The 14,074-nt window shown below is 41.2% G+C and overlaps 2 protein-coding genes across 2 annotated transcripts; both read right to left on the bottom strand.

The window, feature by feature from the left end:
• Positions 1-379: 379 nt before the first annotated feature.
• On the bottom strand, positions 380-1,813 carry si:ch211-196f5.2 (uncharacterized protein LOC556372 homolog). Its single transcript, XM_053413063.1, has 4 exons — positions 1,614-1,813; positions 1,426-1,525; positions 1,214-1,343; positions 380-477 (listed from the first exon to the last, which is right to left on the bottom strand). The coding sequence occupies exons 1-4, from the start codon at positions 1,811-1,813 to the stop codon at positions 380-382; spliced, it is 528 nt and encodes a 175-aa protein (XP_053269038.1).
• Positions 1,814-3,631: 1,818 nt separating this feature from the next.
• Positions 3,632-13,421, bottom strand: rec8b (REC8 meiotic recombination protein b). Its single transcript, XM_053412758.1, has 18 exons — positions 13,366-13,421; positions 13,171-13,239; positions 12,706-12,848; positions 11,889-11,964; positions 11,604-11,721; positions 10,546-10,621; positions 10,010-10,077; positions 9,049-9,130; positions 8,547-8,613; positions 7,231-7,423; positions 6,452-6,586; positions 5,829-5,904; positions 4,962-5,131; positions 4,612-4,651; positions 4,419-4,494; positions 4,233-4,334; positions 3,961-4,067; positions 3,632-3,764 (listed from the first exon to the last, which is right to left on the bottom strand). The coding sequence occupies exons 1-18, from the start codon at positions 13,419-13,421 to the stop codon at positions 3,691-3,693; spliced, it is 1,728 nt and encodes a 575-aa protein (XP_053268733.1). The 3' UTR covers positions 3,632-3,690.
• Between the last annotated feature and the right edge of the window lie 653 nt (positions 13,422-14,074).

The raw sequence follows: 14,074 nt of genomic DNA, 5'->3' as shown, positions 1-14,074 counted from the left end.
TATATCCTGAGCCGGACAGACATGATTGGCTGGTGGAGTCATGCAATTGCGAGGTGATGATTCTACTTTAAACACAAAACTATACAAAAGTTTCCTGTCACACATTCGACAAGTGCAAACGATTATTTATCTTTTTACAAACGCAGCAATTTAGCAAAGAATTTCACACAATCTTTCAACTCAGGCAGATTTCAAACTTAGACATTAATCCTGGTGTAGAACGAGAAACTGACGACACTCTGGATCCTCTAAACAAATACAAACTCTGCAAAGGATTAGTTAAACAACTATACTGCCCTCGTTCTAAAGAGGAAGCAAATGTGCAGCTCGGTGATTTATATCAAAACACACTTCAGGTCTGAGATGTCGGTGCTTCTCTTCAGATATCCCGCTGTCCGTCTGCCTCAGTCGAGTCCGGCTGCTCGTTTTCCATGTCCAGTGCCCTCGTCATCTGCACAGCCGTCGCTCCATTCTCCCCTGACACAGACACAGAGGTGTTTGTTAGGGCACTGACATGCTCAAGAGGAAATAACAGCACATTTGATGTTTGTTTCACCACACAACAACCTAACAGTCCTTCAAAATAAAAACAAGCTGCATCGAAGACACAAAGATATCAGTGTGTCTGTGTCTTTGTCTAATTTATCCTCGAATTTACGGTGCGCGTTTCTCTATTTGCAGCTCGTTCCGGTATTTGCAGCGCTTTTCTCTTTTGGCAGGTGTTTTGTCAACTTGCATGTGTTTTCTTAAGTTGCCGTTCGTTGAGCTTTCAGGGCCACCGTATCGAATCCTTCTCTGGGAAAACAATGAGGATGAAAAAACCCACACAATGTTAAAGAAAGTAAGAAAAACTGAACAGAACATCCTTCCACTGAGATTTGCGGAAATCCGATAAGTGATTTTTGGTCATAAACAAAGAAACTTACGGGTGAAAACACCTCACTGAGCAACGTCACAAAGATTTTTCACAAATTTCTCAAGTTCTGAGTTTAGTGTTTTTATTTGGACGCTCATGTCATGTTTGGGATGATGTCATTTCATGGCCTCAGGGTGCAGCACAGTGTTGTGATCCACATCCCACTTGGTTGCACAAAAACAATTATTTCCTACGTTTTATGAAGCCACGCTAACAGCAAGTGATGCACAAGCCCCCCTGGTAAACGAAGAGTAAAAGCACTTCAAGATGGTAAATCAGTGAAAGCTCTCTGCGGACCTGTGTATCTCTGTTTCCAGGGCAGGATGTTCATTCCGGTGCGGCAGAAGGAGCGGTCAGTGTGGGCCTCAGTGCTGTACAACACCTCCTGGAGCTCCTTCTCTCCAGCCTTCTGGGCTTTCACTCGCACCTACGAGAAGAAACCAGAAGGGCTTTTTTGGCACTTTGCTACATTACAGAATTTTTGGGCTCCTATCATCTTTAAGACGTACCTCCAGGATGGTGATCTCCTTCTCCTTCAGCTTCCCTGCTTTGTTCTTCACCTGCGTCTTCTTGGTGTCGACCCACACCACCCTCTCCTTCACCTCTGACCTACACACACACACACACACACACACACACATATATTTAAATCTACCTGAAACATCTGTTTTCTGAGGGTTCCTCACAGCACACTCACTCCTCGATGCCCAAGTCGGCCAGTGTTGTTTCCAGGAAGGGGAAGGGTTGGTGTGCGGGGTCAGGCTGCACCTGCACGGGCAGCGTCACTGCCATGGGGATGTCCCACTCCAGCTCAACGCGCACTAGCTTTCCGTGCGACTCCTTATCCGCTGGGCTGTCCCGGCCTCCGGCGGCCTCTCCCTCCTCCTCCAAGCTCATGGTCTCATCTGCCGCCAGCTTGATGTTTAGATCACTCTCAAAAAACAAAAGACAAGACGTATCCCTTTGCCTCTTCTCTCGTCTGATCTTCACCCCTGTGACTCCTGAACCTTTTCTCCCTGTAAACACCTCCTGGTCTGTTCTGCTCTCAGGGCCGATGATTCAAAGCTTGATGCTCGTGGAGAGAATGATACACACAGACTCACGCTCTGCCCTCCTGGCTGATATAAGCAGCTGGTGAGGATGTGTGTTATGTGTCGCTCAGATGTGAGTTTCATTAAACTGTCAGGAGCCTGACGGACAGATGGTAGAGTTTGTACTGTGAGGTGTGTGTGTGTGTGTGTGTGTGTGTTATCACTGGGAGTGTATTTGTTTCTGCTGTAAATTGAGGTGGTATGTGCTCTGATGTTTTTCTACAACGGAATATTTATGACTGATAAACAGATAAATTAGCCCACACAACATGTGAGAAAGCGTCAAGAGGTCACTTGAGGATCAGCATGGACGACACATTCACGACTGTGTAATGAGATCATCTAACAAATCTCCACCTCTGCTCATCACTGTCTTTCCGCCCGACAGTCTAGGTGAACAGAATGTTGATTTATGAGCCCGTCACTGCGTCACACCACATTTTTAGTTCTCGATGAAACTAACAAAGACCTCAGCACATGGGACATGTGTTGGACATGTGTGTTGTTTGCATTGCAGGGGTCTTAAACTACCACCCTGGACTTGTCACATTCCATAGTTAACCATAATAAACACATTCACAGACCTGACGTCAGCAGGGGGGTGATGTAAACAGTCTGTTAGTGTTTGAAGCTGAAATAAATGAGGGACACAATCATGGACAAAACGAGATGTTTTCGTTTTGTAACAGAACATTACGTGTCAGTGAGAATGACGTTTACCGACATACCCTGAATGCATCACAAGTCGTATCAACACATTGACTATGTGTTGATATAAATCAGGATTAGTGTCCCTATGGCTGCAGCTGGCAATGAGGTGCCACAGTGGTCCAACGTACACACACGCTCTCCCAGTGAGATCAGCCAGCACGTTATTGTTAAGTTATTGAGGCATGAGGCAAGGCAGGAATTTTTTGATGGGAGGAACATCATGGTCCTGATGAGAGATGGCGGAGCTGATGTTCTCAAACCACAATTTCTTTGATGCTGGAGATTAAACTCTTAACTCACTTTTTAGCTCAGAAGAACAACATTTTAAGCCTCGTGTTCAGTGCCATTATTCTGGGATTCATCATTGACCAATACCACTGAACACACTTGATTTTGCTGAGGTTTATCACTGTGTTGTACAGTCATAATCAAAATAACCCTCTGAGAATATGTAGAGCTTGAGAAAAGTCAAAGATCATATGTTCCACTGAGCATGAAAACCTTTAATAGAAATGCACCTTAAAATAATTAAAAGGCTAAAAATTCAAACAGCAGATACAAATCGTGAGGTTAGAAACCACAAAATGTAAAATAAAGTTTTCAAGTTCATAAAGACTTTAAAAAACGTCAATATAACATGTAAAGATCTGGAAACATTAAAATGTGTAACATTTTTAAATTCACAACATGAACAAATCCAAACCCTATAAAAAAATTGGTTAAAAACCTTTAAAAATGTAAAAATAACAGTTGAAAGAAGCTAATTAATACGCCTCAATATTAAAATTCATATAAAACATTTGATTAAAAAAGAACGAATACAGGTAAACTATCAGTGTTAGAACTGATGATCTCATGTGTCACACTGTGTCCTGTGTGAAAATAAAAATTGACAGGATTCAACAAAGTGGGCATAGGAACTAATTCTGTCTACATGAGGCCGCAGTGTGGATTCCTGCAGAGGTCGGAGTCTCAGGCAGAGCTGATGGTCATGTTGCTGTAGGGTTCAGTCTGGAGGACGGTCACGTGTCTGCCAGAGAGCAGCTCTGAGGAGAAGCATCAATGTGAAGCTGCAGATTAAATCAGTGTCATCTGTATTTTCATTGGATGCAAAGATGGTAAAATACACCTTCAACTGACAAAAAGTGTTCTGATGTGCAAATTAACAGCTCCATTGGTTCTCCAGTCAACATCTTGATTTATCTTGAAAACATATTAATTTCTGAATGTCGATTTCCTCACCAAGCAGTTTGTAGAGCGTGTGAGCTGCAGTGGTGCGGTCGGCCTCGGGGGGCAGCAGAGAGTCAAAGGTGACCTCAGTAAACCTCTCCAGGGCGGAGGAGATCCAGCTGAGAGAGAGGAGCAAATATGAGAAGTGCAGGTTATGATTCAAACTAGTATTAATGTTATAAATAAAGATTCCGTTATTATGTGTTGACGTGTTCATACTGTGTTTGTCCACTAGTGAATTTGGCGGAAAATCATGGTTTTTCTAAGGTGTGTGTCTGAGGCACCTCAGCATGTCCCTGCTCTCTGTGTCAGTCTGCGCCTCGGGCATTTCAATGTTCTCCTCTGCTATAGGCTCCATTAGGAGCCGAGTGTCCTCCTGCGGAGACCTGCACAAACACAAACACACACACACACTTATCCGTCTTTTTATCCATTAAGTCGTCCGTCTGTCTAAACATCAATAGACTCACCATCTCCCAACGGGGGTGATCACGTCGCTTACAGACTTGTCCTCTCTGGAAATGTCCAGGATCACATCTAATGCAGCTGTTTACACACAAAAAAACACACAATGAATCGCTGACAGTTTGAAATGAACAATTTGTGTATCAGGATCTGAAAATGTTTGCGTCAGAGAGAGAGAGAGAGGGGAAGAGTTCTTACATGAGCCATCAGCGGGTTGCAGTCCTGACTCACTGGATAACTTAAAGCGAGAGGGAGAGGCAGAGTTTCGTGACACAGACACAAGGTTTATAATCTAATTTGTCTGACCACTGAACTGAACACACTCAGTTGGCAGGACACAACTGCAGGCGAGCTGTGTAACCTTCATTATTCTAGCGATAGCCTCACAAGTGCTGCCTCTTATATAGGCATCCGAGCAAAAGTGGAATTTGGTGAGATTGTTTATCAGCTCGCCGGTCACCTCCCAGATACTGTGTTTGATTGTAGATCATGTGGATATCAGACAATGACCTGAAACAACAAAGAAGACTTCAGTCGGTTGAACCCACCTGCTTCATGCTCGAGTGCCTCAGTATTTCTTGCTCCTGCTCAGACGCCCCTCTCGCCTCCTCCTCCTCTTCCTCCTCCATCTCCCCACTTTGGTTTTCCCCAAGCACAGGCAGGGCAGTGAGCAAGGCACACTGTTTCCATAGCAACTGGAGGTCAGTATGAGGGAGGGCTGCAGACGGGGAATTTGGTCACCATTTTGTATTTTCTGCACAAGAGCTGACGTGATGAGTTTGTTGGAAGTCAATGATGTTCACTGAGCTGTAATCGATACTAATAGCCTGTTTCAGAGGCTCTGCAAGGTCGTCGCTGATAGAAAACATCTAGAAACCTCCTGATGACTTCTGTCCTAGTATCTCTAAAATCACAGAGGTCGCAGGTTGAGCTCCTGCAACATGGACAGTATAATTCCTTATGGAAATGTGCGCTTTTAAAGATTTCCAATCCTTATTACTTTTATTGGGGGTACTTTGGTAGGTACAGTACGAATCCCTTGATTATGACAGGGAACGTTTTTGGTGTTTTTCCCCTTCCTAGGAAACCTTCCATTACACGATACCACCATAAAGACGTAGACTGTATCCAGACGCCATATTGTTTCAGTATTTAACCTGGCCCATTATGGACAAAGACACTGGTGCCTGTGGAAAAGCCTCCCACCAGGTCTGATCTGCTCCCTGCCTGTCTTCACACATCTCACTGGTCTCTCTTTCTTTATCATTTACTTTATTTCTCTTCTTTTCTGACCTCATTAACAGTATTATATAATCCATATATCTATCCAGCATTTCCTTATTCAAGAAAAACCTCTAAAAAGATTTATAGTCAATAGATCATTTTACAGGTGAATCGTAGCACATGGTACTGACGTTCACAGGGGGCGCTGAAGAGCTGAGCAGGTGTGGCCCACTTGGTCGAGGTGGGCAAGTTCAGCAACACATCGGACTGAGAGAAACAAACACAATAGTAAAGTGATGCAGCCGTTTCAAATAGAAGCACACTGAGTAGAGGTGTAACAGCTAATGATGGTGTCTCAGAGGAAAGGAATGAAGACAAAAAGGAAAGAAGGAGGAGAATAAAAACAATGTATTACAACTCCAGTGGACAACTGGAGTTTAATTAACTGACACCCTGATGAAGAGACACTTTGAAGGTTCAGTCTTTGATCATCAGCTGTTCAGTGTCCGTGAAGCTTTGATCCTCTTCAATGTGTATTCATTAGTGACCATTGACTATCCCAGATAACAACACTGCCATATTGCACAAATGACAGAGCCAGAGTTTCCACAGTAACAGCCGAGGGATAGAGCGGCAGTATTGTGAAACAAGTTATAACCAGTCTATGGTCCATACAATATATATAGACTACAAACGGTGCGTGTGTGTGTGTGTGTGTGTGTGTGTGTGTATGTTAGTACAGTCGTTCCTAATAAAGTGCTCATTGACTGTAATTTGTATTGCTGATTGAAACCATCCCAGTGTGTTTCTGTACCAGATCCAGTGTCTCGGCCAGTGGTTTTACAATCTGCTCCTTCATTGCTCTGTCAGAAATCTGGACCTGAGGGTCGGCAAAGACCAGCTGACGTCTGCGGCTTCCAGCAGGTTTCCTGATTGGACAGACCAAGATCTGATGGCAGGGAGAGAAACACAGAGCGTCTTCACACGACCTGTTCACAGCACTGGGTCTGTGAAAGGACATCACAACTAGTAGACACATACTGGAAATTATAATCTGTGTGTTGACACACCCACACGTACTTTCCATTACATGTGTCCAAACCAAACACAAAAAGCTTCTCATGAGTCACACTGTGGAATGTAAATCAAAGCCGACGTCAACTCTCTCACTGTAGGTGTTTACTTCATGTTAGAGTTTGACAGCCATGGAGGACCACAAGTTATGAAGCTTTTCATTCATTTTATCTTAAATATTTTGTATTTAATTGAATTTATTATAATTTCACTGAACAATATTCATTTAAAATATATACCTAATTCATATATTTTTGATTCCTTAATATATTTTAAAATTATATAGTTTTTATAATCCCTCTTCTTATTGCCCTTTAAAAGACCAAACAGTCAATACATTTTTTATGTAATCTATTTATTCATAGATTAACACATTTTATTGTATTTTTATTTAATGATTAGTTATTGTGGTACTCATTAGACAAAGCTAAAGAGGAAAATCAAACATGTTTAGAGGTTTGTATGGTCTGAATTATCTGACAGTAAATACTGAACAATGTCATGACTAGACAGCGTCACCTCTTCAGTTGAATGTTCTGTCCCTTGGTCTCCTTCTGTCCTGGATGCCCCAGAGGACGGGGTTGGCATAGCAACCCGCAGTGGAGTCATCTCTAGGCCATGAGATGCCAGAGTAACGTCCACAGTTTGACCCGACTCCTCATCCGGCAGGAACACACTGTCCCGCTCTTCTCTCACTGCGGTTTTATTCAACCTTGAAACAAGAACACACACATGCTTTCAGTAAACACACACTATACCAAATTTATTTATTTAGCTTGTTACCAAGCAAACAAAAACTTAATAATGATTAAGATTTAGTCACTTGTTTAATGTCTTCCTGGAAACCCTATAAAGTGAGTTCAGATCTATGGGTGTTGAATATACATACTCACTCCTCTGAGCTACTTCTGCATTAATGACATGTTAAGGTACATTAACTAACCTAATGGTAATTTGTTAGTGAGCCCAAGCAGAAAGGAGCAAGAACTTTGTGGACTTTTTTAACAACAGACAATCTTCACATACATCAGTTTCATACACACTCCCCTTGTCTTTCCATTTTGTGATGTCAGAAATAACTGGAGTACAATTGATTGATCTATTGCAGTGATGGAGAAGTGTGATCAAAATGTCCAATCTCTGAATCACTTTTACAGTGCATTTAGGATCATGGCTGTTATGGAACTTTTCTGGAAGCTGGAGAAAGGAGAACTCAGGCAGCAGCTGATGTCTTATGCAGAAACAAATGCCAACAGACTAACATGAGCATTTGTCACCTCCAAGCCTGAAGATGTCTCCCACAACATCCCATTATATCTCCCTCTACTTATTCTAACAGCACATCCATGAATGGCTACAATTGCTGTTACTCTCTATTTTACATGTAGGTGTTTGCATCCTATTGGATAATCAAGCCTTAAGCATGCTTTACTAAATCAGTGTCCTTACTGCTTGCGCTAGTGTCTCTGTCTGGGGCATCTGAGTTAGATATGAAAGTCCCTGAGCGTAGACACTACATTGTACTGTTGGTTTGCCCCTTTATCTATAACCTGACCTTGGGTACTGCTTGGAGAGAGAAGGGAGTATCTGTGGATTTACACAGGCACTATTGTCCTAATGGTGTAAAGATATAGTTTAATATACACGCCCACCCCAATCTCCATGTTTCATGGTTGGAACTGTGAAGTCACTGTGACCAGGTCAATACCAAACATACATGCAATGAGCTTTAATTAGAAATCAGAGGTGGTTTTGATGCTCTCAGTTCTGTTATATACTAAGTACTTTGGGACTGAATATCATTGGTCAGTTTGATGTTTCTTTACAAGACTCACTGGTCAAAAGAGGACATGGCTCCCTCAAGCTCTTTGGTTCTGTCCCAGCTCCGCTGCTGCTCCACTTCTGTTGAGAACACGTGTAAATAATATTCAGAGAAACAATGTGAGATATTCACATACACAGAGATATATATAAGCAAAAGGTTTACGACAGACTGGTTTACACTGTTATACCCAACATTAACAAATCCAGCTTGCTACTCATTTACTGCTGTTATAATGCAGGAAGTGAACACACAGCTAACTAAACTCTACTTGACTCAACATGTGCTACTTACATTAAAATACTACTTAGGGTAGACAGCTGTGTGATATTCCTTCTTATCTTTTTTAAAGCAAAGCAGGATTCACACATGACACTCTATTCTACTCAGGGTAACCCTGAAATGAAAATCCCCAGAAAATGAAGCTTTTCTTTCCTGGCAGTGATAACACCAACCTGCTAACATACATGTGAAGTGCTCACCGAATGATGAGTGGTTGAGATAGAAACACATACCTTTACAGAACTGGTCATTTTGATCCATCAGCAAGTCGAGCTCTCTGTCTGTGACCTCAGGAAGATCCTCTCCCTCGAAATTCTGATACAGACAGAGACAGTCACAGAATGAAATGTCAAGATAGGAAAAAGGCTAAAAAGAACAGAAGCAATAAAGTTGGACAATATAAGTCAACTTCACATTATGTCTTGTCCCACTTCTGCAAATGCAAAATCTTTTTTGTAACTCCTGTTAATGTGCTATTCAAATACATCTGACTTGACTGAACTGAGCAGTAAAAAACAGGGACAAGAGACTTTTAATCAAAGAAAGTGCTTAATTTTTTAATGCAAAGCGAAAATAAATCCATAGGGCAAGTGGACAACAGGAGGGCAGAAGAGGACGAGACCAGTCAGCCACATGTCTCTGTGATGGAACGGAGTGGAAGCTGATGTAATTAAGTCAGATCTTCTCAAGTCAAAACAGCCTTCATCTGCTCATGATGCTTCAGGAGGAAAATAATGAGTCATTAAGTGAGGCAGTAAGGAGGCTGACAGTGCAGCAGTGGAGGAGATTTACTGTTGTGAACCAGCTGTGTTTATATGACTAAGATAATGTACTACTGCTTTCCCCTAAGCACTGTGCGTGCTGAGCAGTGAATTCAAAACAAACAGTTAGGCTTCAGGTATTTCACTTCCACATTCTCCACCATAATTGATGTCAGTGCATCAATTCAACATTTGTTATTCCTAGATATATTTCTTTAGCAGTGAAAAACCCAAACCTCCAGCAAAACTCAGTGGAATTAAACAGTACATCATCCCACTGATAAAAGTGAGAAATTTCTGTTGTCTTTATGTCATTTGACTTTCAAATTTGGTGCGTTCACTGCTGTTATGTTCTCAAATCATATTAAGCCTGCTACATATAGAAATGATGACTGTGAGGTTTCGTGTCACTGGACGCTGAAAAAGGGGTTACCTCAGCAGTGGTGATGACAAACTGCTCCTTCTCTGTCAGCGTGATGGCGACTGAGGGTGACCTGAAATCTGGTTTAACACAGCAGGAGGAATTCAGAGCCACAAATGTTTGTAGCACTAGAGGGCTGTGAGCGTTAGGTCAGATTCCCCTGCGTTTTTGGCACTTGAATGATAGTGCCAAGGGAAAAAATAGCCAGGAGAATGAATTCTGGCTCTGGCTTTATCCATGACTGATGCATTTTAACACAAGATCACAAAGTAAAACTATATTTAGCAAGGTGCGAAATCCCCTGTCCTTAACCTGCAACAAGGGAAAAACTAACAAAAAAGCCCTATTAACAGGGGGGAAATACAAAGAATACTTATTTATACATAGGAAATTGTCTGATTGAGATGAAGGGAGCAGCAATGACAATCAAAATTGAGGAGTTATTGCCAGTGATGGTTGAATATGTGAGTAGGCATATTGTATATCAAGCAGTCTTGTAATCATAATCCATGATCAGCTGCCACCACGATAAGACACTGCTAACTTACCCCCGTTGTCAAGTGTGGTGCGGGGACTGGGCACCAGGGAGTGCTGTGGACCCACATCTTCACTTGTAAACGCAGTCTACAAATAAATAAACATTACAAACATTTCATACTGTTAAACTGATTTATTTTTCTTTTTGTACGATTTTAGAGTATGAACTGAGCCTGGATAAAAATGTTTTTAAAACATGAGGTTAGGGTTGTTTCAATAGTAAAATGTTTTCTTTGTCTTTCTTTGCCTCCATGTCATAAAAGCTGCTCTGTGGTGAACTGTACAGGGTGACAACTAATATCTGATATATTATGTCTAAAATAGTGAATAGGAAATGACTCTCAACATGTAGCGATTTCTGATTTACCATGGTGAGGCTAAACTCTAAAATAGTAAACCATAAAATATATATTAGTGTCCCAGTGCAATGTAAATGTCATTCTGATATTTTGAAACCATTCTTTGTCCTTTAGAAACACTTGGTACAGAGCTAAATCTAAATCACATGTGGTATTTCCACAGGAAAAGATTACAAGGAGGACAAAGTTCAGACATGTCAGCCAGATTTCCAGCAGCCGGAACTGTGTGAGTAGGTAAAAGCTATCTGCTATGATTTACTCTGTCTGACAATACAAAGGGTTTGTATGGGAGGATATCATGCAAAAATACTATGGCAGATTGAGGGTAACCTAAACTTGTGTATGAAAGGTAATGAAGCAATGACTCACATACAGGAGTTGATGGCTCATGTTGTGTGTGCTAAATACAGTCAGAGTAATCTACTTACTGCTATCCAATTGTATTTGATGACAGATTTACTGCTGCTTTGGTCGTCAAAGGTTTAAGCATTAATGGCAGATAAGAGCCAAAAGTCGTAAATCTTGTTAGATAAGAAGCCCTCTCTCATTTGTTAACTGTTCTTCAGATGTGGGAATGAAATCCTGGAATCTGGTGGGGATGGTGATGTGCTACACTACAGATATTAAGTTTCACACCCGTTGAAGTTATCTGGTCTTCAGAGCCGCACAAACACATACAGCATATGGCTGTACCCGTTCATAAATTGTACCTGGAGTATTTTATAGGGGCTGAGGAGTTGGTGTGATTCCATGAGACCGAAGAAGGGGTCCTGGGCTCCCTCAGCCTCTTCCATCAGGTACAGGCTGTCAGGAACATTCAGGGCCAGCCTGTCGGATAAAGGGGAGACACACCAATGTTACTACCAAAAATATTCAAAATAAATATAGCTCAGTCTACCACAAATACAAACAAGCTCTGCACAGTTTTGCATAAAATGTTCCCCAAGCTACTTAACACCCTTCCACTGTGTATTTTCCCCTCGGTGTGTGCAAACCTGTCAGACTCAGCCATGTCAATGCGTGAGCCTGTCTTAGCACGCAGCAGGCGGTCAATGGTCTGTTGGATCTCCTCTGAAAAAATAGGATATCACACAGAAGTTTAGGTATTGCCAGAAGATGTATCACATGTAAATCAAGTTTTAAAATATCTGACATGACAAATGTGTACATTCTGCTTCTGCTCTACACAAGAGGAGGCACTGAATGAAATAAGGCGGTCATGTAATTACATTGTTTTCAGCATTTATCATCATTTATAAGCATTCTTATGCACAAACCAATTTAATTGTTATGGAAAACTAAACCCTATTTTAGATTTTATGTGAGAATTACCTCATGACATAGGGTTGTATTGTTTTTTACAGATGGATTAAATTAAATGCAAGGCACTGATGAATCCAAGACCCCCTTGGCATCTAGATCTGCTTTTGATCATGCACGGTATTTCACAGATTTTAATCAAACTGCATGATCATGAATCTGTCACATGCAATATCGGTGTAATTTAGAACCAGATAAATGGAGACTGTTGAGCTGTGATTGATAATATAGCTTTCACAAGCTTTACCAGAATCTGGGTCAAAGGTAATGTGGTTAATTTGGGAAACAGCCAGTGTAAAGTATGTTGGTTTTATATTGCACAAAAAGTCTCTTATGTTTTTCTCTCTTCCTCTTACTGTCGTCTCTATCACCTACAATAGCAGGAAGTCACAGCGTATGATGTGTCAACGATGTAGATAAGAGGAGAGTTGTGACTTGATTGTGATTTTCTATTCCTGGTCTTTCTATTCTCGTTCGCTCCTTTTCTCTCACCAAGCAGGAAGCGACACTGGCTGTGGTAGACGACCACCACTCCATACTGCAGCTGGGACGACAGGTAGAGAGAGAAGCGAGGCATCGGCAGGTTGGGCTGCGATGCAGGAACCTGAGCGGTCACGTAGCCCTGGATGTCCCCGCTGTAAACATTGATCAAAATGCATTAAAAATGCATTGAATGCCAACATAAATAACTAAATGTTAAAATTAGTATTGGCTGCATATAAGATATTGAAAGTAGGAGAGCAAAGAGGGGGTATTATCTTATTGCCACCTCTAACCTCCATTTCTCTGCTAAAGATGAACATTAACAAAATTATCAGTTTTCTTAATTAATGAGTGATATGATAAATTAACATGTGAGCTGATATTAACGATTTACAACACACAACATTTATCCACCTTTCATCTGATCTACATTATTATTCAAGTAGAGACAGGTTAGCATTAGCCTTTTCTTACCATGTTAGCTTGACATTGACTTTGAGCAGCTCTCTGCGAGTCACCCTGGTGCCTCTGGTGGCCGCTAACCTGGACAGAAAAAACACATTTATTACATTTAATAAACTTTAGCTCACTAGTTATTTCTGTCGTGTCTTGTCGGGCGCTAGCGTTGTAGCTACTAGCACGAGCTAACTAGCTATTTTAAAAACTCACCAAATTGTGGAGAAACATCCGGTGTGGCGCTGGAGGACGTTTGGATAATAAAACATTATTCCACGTTTCTGTCAATGTCAGACGCAATGAGGAGGGAAATATAAAAGTTTATGAATCTATAAAAGTGTAAAATATGCAAAGTTAAGAAAGTGCGCTGCAGTTTCCCCGCCTCTAAACACTGCGGACCAATCAGATTTAGACATTCATCATTTTGAACGTGGAAGCTAATGATGCGTTCGTGAACTATTAGATAATAGTAATCAGGAATGATGTTTTCAAGGTTCGGAGAAGTGATTTATTGATTTTAATGTAACATTAGTGATAAAATAAAACTGTATATTTACATTTTTTGAACGGTTTATGTGTGTACAATTTCCTTGATTGTTTATTTTTTAATTAAGCATGGGCTACAGCAGACATCTACTTCATTGCAACTACAGTTTGGTACTTTGGTAAAATGCCTCTTTATTTATTTAATTATATACAGTCTGCTTAAAATAGACTACTCTACACTGATTTATGTCTAAGCATTGTTTGCACGTTTTATTATTTTGATACTTATATAATTGTTTGATGATTGGGATCATTTGGTATCATGTGTGGTAGAGAATGGTTTCATTGGATGTAAGATGCCACAGTTCCCTTTTGCCCCAGATCCATATTGCCTGAGGGCCCCAAAGTCCCTTGAAGCCTTCCTGCCTAATTGACA

This window comes from Pleuronectes platessa, chromosome 20, assembly GCF_947347685.1.
Source record: "Pleuronectes platessa chromosome 20, fPlePla1.1, whole genome shotgun sequence".
In the NCBI taxonomy this organism is placed as follows: Eukaryota; Metazoa; Chordata; class Actinopteri; order Pleuronectiformes; family Pleuronectidae; genus Pleuronectes; species Pleuronectes platessa.
The sequence above is the reverse complement of the archived record's forward strand: the minus strand, read 5'-3'. Positions and strand labels throughout refer to the sequence as shown.